General features: G+C 21.7%; 1 protein-coding gene across 1 annotated transcript; it reads right to left on the bottom strand.

Moving 5' to 3' along the window:
* Positions 1–238: 238 nt before the first annotated feature.
* Positions 239–9,552, bottom strand: LOC122504978 (endocuticle structural glycoprotein SgAbd-2-like). The gene is made up of 2 exons (XM_043616368.1): positions 9,327–9,552; positions 239–963 (listed from the first exon to the last, which is right to left on the bottom strand). Exons 1-2 carry the CDS (start codon positions 9,336–9,338, stop codon positions 493–495), a joined length of 483 nt encoding a protein of 160 aa, XP_043472303.1. The 5' UTR covers positions 9,339–9,552; the 3' UTR covers positions 239–492.
* Positions 9,553–10,812: the final 1,260 nt, after the last annotated feature.

Raw genomic sequence — 10,812 nt, forward strand, 5'->3', positions numbered from 1 at the left:
ATATTATTTCAATTATGTATTAATTATTAATTGCTTAAAATAAAAAGGGACAGAGGTATTATTTTAATAAACATTAGTTGTTAATTATTATTACTTCTAAATTATTTCAATTATGTATTAATTATTAATTAATAAACATAAAAAGGTGGCCATTATAATAAACATAAATTTTTTTAAGCAAAAAAAAAATAAATATTTAAAAAAAATTCCTCACCTAAATAAAATAATAAACAATGCGTAAAAAATATTTAAAATTTATTTCAATAAACAAATTTGACTTTTTTTTTGTTTTTCTTTCTTAATTATCTAAAAGTGTAACATATGAGACAATTTTTACATTTTTTTTTTTTCCTCTAAACTAAATGTACAAAAATACTGAAAAACTGCGCAGTAAATGGTAAAAGAAGTGAAAGTGGGAGGGAAAGAGAAAAAGAAAATAATCGAACTAAAAGAAAATCAGATCTAATAAATAATGATATTTAATGAGTGACTTCAATTTCTTCTGGCCTGTGGTGGTCGATACTGCTGCTTCAACAAGACTGGCTTCTTCTCAATGGCCGATGGCTTTTTATACTCGACGGCGTCCTCGGGCTGCTCGGTGGTGGAGGGCTGCTTGGCGAGCCAATCGAGAGCGCGCTGGATCGCTGGGGGAATTGGTGGGGGTGTTGGCACATGCGTGCCGGAGACCTGCGCACCGAACTCGTCCGCTGTCCAACTTATGGCAATTGGCGTTCCATCGGGCGCATTGTACTGCACTGAGCCCTGAATTAATTGCGTCTCGTCGCTCGTGCCCTCGTATTTTCGACTGCCCTGCTCCCTCTGCAGAATCCCCCCCTCCGTCTCGTAGGTGAAGGCGTAATTGCCCCTTGTGTCGCCCAGGTCACGTGACTCGCTCACTATTTTCTCCGGCTCTCTGAAGTACAGGTCCTGCGCCTGTGACAGGCCCACCAGTGTCACGAGAATCTAAAAAAAAAATGGAAATTTTTTAGAAAATAATTGAAAATAATTAAAAAAAAAAAGAAAACTATATTAATAAATCCTTGTATTGCTCAATTTAATTGTTTGCTTTTTTGTTTACTAAAATTTTTGCGAAATAATTGAATTCCATCAAAGAATTTAATTAAAATAATAATTGAAAATTAATTGAAAATAATTGAATTCCTTCGAAGAATTTTTTTCAAAATAATTAAATTCCGCATCGAAGAATTTAATCAAAATAATTGAAAATTAATTGAAAATAATTGAATTCCTTCGAAGAATTTTATTAAAAATTTAAAAATAATTGAATTTCTTTGAAGAATTTTATGAAAAGATTTGAATGTAATTGAATTCCTCCGAAGATTTTTTTCATCATAATTGAATTGATTCGAAGAAATTTATCAAAAAATTTGAAAAGAATTTAATTAATTTCAAGATTTTTTTTCAAAAATAATTGAATTCCATCGAATTACATTGAAGAATTTTTTCCCAGGATTTGAATGTAATTGAAAATAATTTGTATTTGATAAAAATATTTGATAAAAAAATTCTATTTGGAAATAATTGAATTTCTTCAAAGAATTTTATAAAAAAATTTTTAAATAATTGAATTTCTTCGAAAAATAATGGAGATTTTTATAAATAATTTTACTTAACAATTTTTAAATTAATTGCATTTTATAAAGATTACAAAACAATTAATAATTCAATTAACTTTCAATAATTTTATATATTTAAAAGTATTTATCTAAACTTCTTAGCAAGAATTCAATTATTTTTAAAAATTTTAATAACAATCTTGATAAAAATTCAATTATCTACAAAAATATTAAAACTCTTTCTAAAAAATTCAATTCTTCAATTCTTTTCAAAAATTTTAATAATATTCCAAGACAAGAATTCAATTATTTTTATAAAAAAATAAAATTTTCGTAAAAATTCAATTATTTCAATTCTTTCTAGAACTTCAATTCTTTTCAAAAATTTTAATTAAATTCTTAGACAAGAATTCAATTATTTATTTTTTCAGTGTATAAGACAAGAATTCAATTATTTTTATAAAAAATTAAATTTTCGTAAAAATTAAATTATTTCAATTCAAGCGAATTCAATTATTTCTAACAATATAAAAATTTTCAAAAAATTCAATTTTTTTCATAAATTTTTAATAACATTCTAAGATAAGAATTTAGTTATTTTAAAAAAAAATTCAATTTTTTATAAAAATTCAATTATTTCAATTCAAGAATTCAATTATCTTCAAAAAATAATAAAATTCTTTCTAGAAATTCAATTCTTTTCATAAATTTCAATTTCTTAAATAACAAAATTCTTCACAAAAATGCAATTATTTCAATTTCAGAATTCAATTATCTTCAAATATAAAAAAATTCTTCACTTAAATTCAATTCTTTTTAAAAATTTTAATAAAATTCTAAGACAATAATATACAATTATTTCTTTAAAAAAATGAAATTTTCGTAAAGATTCAATTATTTTAATTTAAGAATTCAATTATCTTTTAAAATAATAAAAATCTTTACTGAAATTAAGTTCTTTTCAAAAATTTTTATAAAATTCTTAGACAAGAATTCAATTATTTATTTTTACAGTTTATATGTAAGACAAGAATTCAATTATCTTTATTAAAAAATAAAATTTTCGTAAAAATTCAATCATTTCAATTCAAGAATTCAATTATTTCAAAAAAATAATAAAATTCTTTCTAGAAATTCAATTTTAAAAAAAAAAATTTAATAAAATTCCAAGACAATAAGTTCAATTATTTTTATTAAAAATATGAAATTTTCGTAAAGATTCAATTATTTGAATTTAAGAATTGAATTATCTTTTAAAATAATAAAATTCTTCACTGAAATTCAATTCTTTTCAGAAATTTTAATAAAAACCAAACGGTAAATTCAATTATTTTTATAAAAAAATAAAATTTTCTTAAAAATTAAATTATTTTAATTCAAGAATTCAATTATAAGTAAAATAATATATAAGTAATTATAAGTAAAGTTTAGTAAATTTTAGTAATGAAATAGTAGAAATTACATTTTATTATTGTAGTAAAGTTCAGTAAACTTTAATAAAAAATATGTAATAAAGTTTAGTAAATTGTACTGGTATTTAATAGACATTACTATTTATTACTAGTAAAGTTTAGTAAGTTTTAGTAAAAAATTAGTATAAATATTACTTTTTGTTATAGTAAAGTTTAGTAAATTTTACTAATTAATTAGTAGAAATTACTGTTTAGTAAATTTTACTAATATTTAATAGAAATTCCTTATATATTAGTAAAGTTTAGAAAATTTTACTAATATTTAGTAGAAATTACTATTTATTAGTAAAAAGTTTAGTAAATTTCACTACTATTTCAGTATAAATTACTATTTTATTAGTAAAGTTTATTAAGTTTTACTTGTATTTATTAGTAATTGCTATTTGTTAATTAAATATACTAAATTTTACTAATATTTAGTAGAAATTAGTATTTATTAGTAAAGTTTACTAAATTTTACTAGTAGTCAGTAGAAGTAACTATTTATTAGTAAGGTTTATTAACTTTAACTAGTATTTAGTAGTAATTACTATTTATTAGTTAAATTTACTAAATTTAACTAACATTTAGTAGAAATTACTATTTATTAGTAAAGTTTAGTAACATTTACTAATGAAATAGTAAACTAAAGTTTAGTAAAATTTACTAATAAAATAGTAAACATTACTATTTATTAGTTAAATTTAGTAAATTTTACTAATATTTAGTAGTAATTACTATTTATTAGTAAAGTTTAGTAAAATTTACTAATAAAATAGTAAACATTACTATTTATTAGTTAAATTTAGTAAATTTTACTAATATTTAGTAGTAATTACTATTTATTAGTAAAGTTTAGTAAAATTTACTAATAAAATAGTAAGCATTACTATTTATTAGTTTAATTTAGTAAATTTTACTAATATTTAGTAGAAATGACTATTTATTAGTAAAGTTTAGTAAAATTTACTAGTAGTTAGTAGAAATAACTATTTATTAGTAAAGTTGATTAATTTTTACTAGTATTTAGTAGTAATTACTATTTATTAGTTAAATTTAGTAAATTTAACTAACATTTAGTAGAAATAACTATTTATTAGTAAGGTTTATTAACTTTTACTAGTATTTAATAGTAATTACTATTTATTATTAAAGTTTAGTAAAATTTACTAATGAAATAGTAAACATTACTATTTATTAGTTAAATTTAGTAAATTTAACTAATATTTAGTAAAAATTACTGTTTAGTAGTAAAGTCTAGTTTTTACTAATATTTAGTAGAAATGACTATTTATTAATTAAATTTAGTAAATCTAGAGCCGAAATTTTCAAAAAAGAAGTGAAAAGATGATGAAAAGTTTGTGTTCCCTGCGATTCAATAAACTTTCTAAACACCCGATGTATTAAAACAATAATAGAAAAAAATAAAAGAAAAGAAAATTTGTTAACCTTTAGAATAATTATTTTCCCGTACGCGAGAGAAGAGTAAAAAAAAATACAAACATATATATACTTTGTACATGAGGAAAGTGTTACCGAACGATTGATTTAATGATTGCGGCTTCAATATATTGTTATTGATGGGATCTCGTGAGACTAGAGATTTGTATTCACTGTGCGGATTAAGATAATGATCAATAATAACGTTTGGAAATTGAAATACATGCATTAGTTTTTTGTTAAGTTCTGTGCGAAAAAATGGCAAATAATTTATTCTGTCAGTTGCATTAATTATTGAATCATTATTATTGTGTGAGAGAGAGAGAGGTCATTAAACTATTATGCTTATTCTGATTCACATAATGTTTATACTTTATATGCATGAAACTGATATCAATTTAATCTCCAGAGATTATTTATTGATTCTTATTTCTTACTTTGTAAATATTGTAATTATGCTTCAAATGTCTTAATTTAATATTTTTTCAATTTTCACTTTTTCATTTTATTCCTGATTCTTTTGTTTCTCGTATGTTTTGTATTGTTTGTTTCGACATTTTGCTTTTTGTCTTAAAATTGATTCAATTTTTTGTTCTATTCTATTTTGCTTGTGTTTTATTTTTGTTTTATCTTTTTGTTTCGTCTTTACTAATTTTGTTTCATTTTTCTTTCAGTTTTTGTATTTGTTTCATTTTTGTATTGTTTTAATTTTTTATTTTTGAATTTTTGTTCCAGTTTTTGTATTTGTTTCATTTTTGTATTGATACAATTTTTTATTTTTGAATTTTTGTATTTGGTTTCGTTTTTGTATTGTTTTAATTTTTTATTTTTGAATTTTTGTTCCAGTTTTTGTATTTGTTTCATTTTTGTATTGATACAATTTTTTATTTTTGAATTTTTGTATTTGGTTTCGTTTTTGTATTGTTTCAGTTTTTTATTTTTGTATTTGTTTCATTTTTGTATTGTTTCAATTTTATATTTTAGAATTTTTGTTCCAGGTTTTGTATTTGTTTCGTTTTTGTATTGTTTCAGTTTTTTATTTTTGTATTTGTTTCATTTTTGTATTGTTTCAATTTTATATTTTAGAATTTTTGTTCCAGTTTTTGTATTTGTTTCGTTTTTGTTTTGTTTCAGCTTTTTATTTTCGTATTTGTTTCATTTTTGTATTGTTTCAATTTTTTTGTTTTCAATTTTTGTTCCAGTTTTTGTATTTGTTTCGTTTTTGTATTGTTTCAGTTTTTTGTTTTTGTATTTGTTTCATGTTTGTATTGTTTCAATTTTATATTTTTTAATTTTTGTTTCATTTTTTTATTGATTCAATTTTTTATTTTTGCATTTTTGTATTTGTTTCGTTTTTGTATGGTTTCAGTTTTTTGTTTTTTGTATTTGTTTCATTTTTGTATTGTTTCAATTTTATATTTTTTAATTTTTGTTTCATTTTTGTATTGATACAATTTTTTATTTTTGTATTTGTTTCGTTTTTGTATTGTTTCAGTTTTTTGTTTTTGTATTTGTTTCATTTTTGTATTGATTCAATTTTTTATTTTTGAATTTTTGTTTCAGCTTTTGTATTTATTTCATTTTTGTATTGTTTTAGTTTTTCGTGTTTGTATTGTTTCATTTTTTTGTTTTTATATTTTGTGTCAGTTTGTTTTGCTTTTGTTTTCTTGTTTCAGTTTTTGTTTTTGTAGTTTTGTTTCAGATTTTGTATTTTTTTTATTTTTGTATATTTTATGTTTTTTGTTTTTATGACAGTTTATTGTGTTTCACTTTGATTTGCTTTTGTATTTTTGTTTCAGTTTTTGTTTTTGCTTTTGCATTCTTGTTACAGTTTTTGTTTTAGTTTTTGTATTTTTGTATTTGTTTTATTTTTGTATTGTTTTAGTTTTTTGTTTTTATTTCAGTTTGTTTTGATTTTGTATTTTTGTTTTTGTTTTTGTATTTTTGTTTTTAGTTTTTGTTTTTTTTTTGTTTCATTGTTTGTTTTTGTGTATTGTTTTAGTTTGTTTTTGTGTATTGTTTTAGTTTGTTTTATTTTTGTATTGTTTTAGTTTTTATATACAATGTATTTTGTTTTAGTTTTTATACTTTGTTTCAATTTTTTGTTTTTGTGAATTTTTAATTTTTTTGTTTACATCTTGTTAAATTTTTTTGATTTATTTATTTTCAATAAAAAAAAAAAAAAATTTCCTAAATCTCAAAAAATAAAAATCAATCGTAAAAAAGCAAAACAAAAAAAAAATAGTCGAAGCCTTGCAATTATTTCGCAACACTAGGGACGATATTTAAAAACAAAAATGCAAAATGGCAAAATGGCAAAATTCTCAATATAATGTTATAGAATGTGTGTTATACATAAATAGAAGATATAAATAAAATTTTCTCGAAATGTCAGACATCGAGCATTCACTTTCTATTTTATGAGTTTCTTGATTCTTGTTTATACACATTATATATGTATATACACAAAATATCTATAACAACTTCACGCCTATTGGGCGATTACATAACGAGAATCATTTCTTCTTCATTCGAAATTTGCATTTTTTTCGCATTTCTTTCTGCGTAAATAAATCAATAAAAAAAAAAAAAAAAAAAAAAACAGTAGATATAAATTTATTCAAATTTTAAATTTATTTGCAAAATTTTGCTACTTTTATCATTCCAATGGAAAATGTTAGGTTATTTCAAAGAAATATTTGGTTTAATTGAAAACTAAAATGTTTGGGCAATATTAACCGAATATTTAGTCAATCTAATCAACTATTAGATTATTTTGCCCAAATTTTCAGTCAAATTGAACTAAATTTTTATTTTTTTTAACTAAATGTTTACTTTTTTTAACTAAACTTTAAGTCAAACCGACGAAATATTTTGGTCATTTTAATCAAATGTTTGGTTAATGGAATTTTTATAATAAATACCAATCAAATTTTTGGTAAATGCAATTTCGAAATATATCAATTACCTGTTTAGTAAATCCAAACAAATTTGTCAATATAATTCAATCCAATATTTGGCCAATTTAGTCAAATGTTAATTCAATATAATTAAATATTTGTTCAATTCAACTAAATGTTTGCTCAATTTAATTAAACTTTCAAATATTCGGTAAATTTAATCAAATGTTTGGCAACCTTTATCAATTTTTTTTTGTTTAATTCTACCAAGTAATTGGGTAATTCTACCAAATATTTGATTAATTCAACAAAATGTTTGATTAATTCTACCAAATATTTGGGTATGTTTTACCAAATTTTTGGGTATTTTTACCAAAAAAAGTTTGGTTAAATCTACCAAATATTTGGGTATTTTTACCAAAAAAAGAAGTTTGGTTAAATCTTTTCCACTCCAACAAAATGTTCAATAATATTTCAAAAACAATCAAATTTTTTTATCAATTTAACCAAATATTCATAAAAAAATTAAAGTCTAACAAATTTTAAAGTAACCAAACAAAATATTTGGTTAATCTAACAGTAGATATTTATTCAATTTCACCAAATATTTTTGGTGAACTGAACCAAATGTTAAGGTAACTCTACCAAATATTTGGTTAATTTATTCAAATATTTGGCTAATTCTACCAAAATATCTGGCTATTTCATTCAAATATTTGGTTAATTCTACCAAATATTTGTTTGATTATTTCGAATATTTGGCTAATTATACCAAATACTTGTTTTATTTAACCAAATATTTAATTAGTTCCATCAAATATTTGTCAACTTCTATTAAATTGTTTGGCTAATTCTACGAAATTATTGTGTTATTTAATCAAATATTTAGCCAACTCTACCAAATGTGTCTCTAATTCTACCAAATATTTGTTTTATTTAGCCAAATATTCAATTAATTCTACCAAATATTTGTTTTATTTAGCCAAATGTTCAATTACTTCTACCAAATATTTGGCTAATTCTATCAAATGTTTGGTTAATTCTGCTAAAAGTTTGGATAACTCTACCAAATATTTGCTGTATTTAATTAAATATTTATTAAATTCTACCAAAATGTGTCTCTAATTTTACCATTTGGCTAAATATTCCAATTGTTGGCTAATTCTGCCAAATATGTTTTATTTAACCAAATATTTAGTTAAATTTACTAAATATTTTGTTAATTCTACCAAATGTTTACTTTATTTAACCAAATATTTAATCAATCCTACCAAACGTATTTCTAATTCTACAATTTGTCTAATTCCGCCAAATATTTTTTTTTCATCCAAATATTCAGTTAATTCTACCAAATATTTGGTTAATTTCACCATATGTTAAATTCTATCAAATGTTTAATTAATTTCGCCAAATGTTTGGTTAATTTCGTCAAATGTTTGGCTAATTCTATCAAATATTTTTCTGTATTTAATTAAATATTTATTAAATTCTACCAAAATGTGTAAAAAAATGTGTCTAATTTTACCATTTGGCTATATATACCAAACCTTTGGCTAATTCTGCCAAATATTTGTTTTATTTAACCAAACATTCAGTTAATTCTACTAAATATTTTGTTAATTCTACCAAATGTTTACTTTATTTAACCAAACGTTTACTTTATTTAACCAAACATTTAGTCAATCCTACCAAACGTGTTTCTAATGTTGTACAAAAATTAGCCAAATTGTAGAAAATTTGGCTAATTCTGTCAAATGTTTTGCCAATTCTGCCAAATATTATACTAATTCCCCCGAATGTTTGGCCAATCAAATCAAATTTTTCCAAACCCAAAAAAAATTTCGAATCGAGAAAATAAAAAAAAATTTCATTTTAAATTACAATAAATTAATTTTTGAATATTTTAGTGTTTTTTTGTTTAATTAAATTTTCATTAAATTGAAATTAAAATGACTCACCAGAAAACGCATGTTGATTGTTTTTGTTGGTGTCACTGATGTTGTAAAGAACAAAAAAAAATAAATGTTCACTCTATTCACAATAAACGTTATTGTTGTTTTGTCTTTTTATGTATTTGTCTGTGTGTGTGTGTGTGTGTGAGAATGTTTGTCATATATTCATGTATTAGTGTTTCATAGAGATCACTGTTGGATGATTGCCGATGTAAAGTTCGTGAGCGACTCTTCGGGAGATGGGGGCACGGCCGACCTTTATACTGTCCGTCTACACACCACTGTAGACCATCATCATCACCATCATCATCATCGTATCCAAGGAGCTCTAACTATGCACTTCTTATTTCCAACATTTTACATAATCTTGGAAAGTGTATTTTGGACCAATACATTATAACATCTCCCCCCGCTATACTCTTTTTACTACCCCCCCCCCCCTTTTCTAATCTCATTTTTTACTTTTAAAAAAAAAAAAATTTTTTTTTTAAATTCCACTTACCTTTTTTGAGTAAAAAAAATTATTCGCACATCAGATTGCACAAATATATTTTCGAAACTTCACTGCTTTTTTTTTCGTTATACAATTATATTTCACATTTTGCAATTACACTCGCACACTAATTTATCGTGTGTTTTGTAATTATTAAACTGTCAACGGGGAAATTAAATTCAACTTTTTTTTTATACTATTAAAAGTTTTATTAACTTTAATTGAGTGGAATTTTTGAGAAAAAAAATTTAATCGAAGTTGCTTTGCGTCATAGCCTCGTGGTAAGTGCGTTAGCCTCTGACCGCGGGCAGATCATCGGGGGTTCGCTTCCCGTTGATTGTAAATTTTTTTTTCTCCCCTTAATTTCCCAAATCGGGAAAAATCAACTTTTGAACAATAAAAGTGAATTTAAAAAATAATAATAAATAAGCAAATATAAATAATAATTATAAAAATAAATTATAATAATAAAATAATAATATAATAACAATAAAAGTGAATTAATAAAATAATAATAATAACAATAAAAGTAAATTAAAAAAATAATAATAAAGACACAAATAAATAATAATTATAATAATAATAATAATAATAATAATAATAATAATAATAATAATAATAATAATAATAATAATAATAATAATAATAATAAAATAATAACAATAAAAATAATAATAATAATAATAATAATAATAATAATAATAAAATAACAATAAAAATAAAAAAAAATAATAATAATAATAATCATAAACAATTAATAATTAAATTATTATCATATTGTTACTTAAAATTTGAATTAGTAAAACTATTTACTAATTTAAAATAGTGACTGAATATTTGCTATTGAATTAGTAAGTTTTACTAAGAAACAGTTATTTCTAGTAAATTAATTAATAAGATTTACTAATTCGAAAGCAAAAAGTCAGTCACTATGTAAATTTACTAAAGAACAGAAATTACTATTTATTAGTGAAATTTACTATTTAAATAGTAAAAAGT

Source organism: Leptopilina heterotoma, unplaced genomic scaffold, assembly GCF_015476425.1.
Source record: "Leptopilina heterotoma isolate Lh14 unplaced genomic scaffold, ASM1547642v1 Lhet_325, whole genome shotgun sequence".
In the NCBI taxonomy this organism is placed as follows: Eukaryota; Metazoa; Arthropoda; class Insecta; order Hymenoptera; family Figitidae; genus Leptopilina; species Leptopilina heterotoma.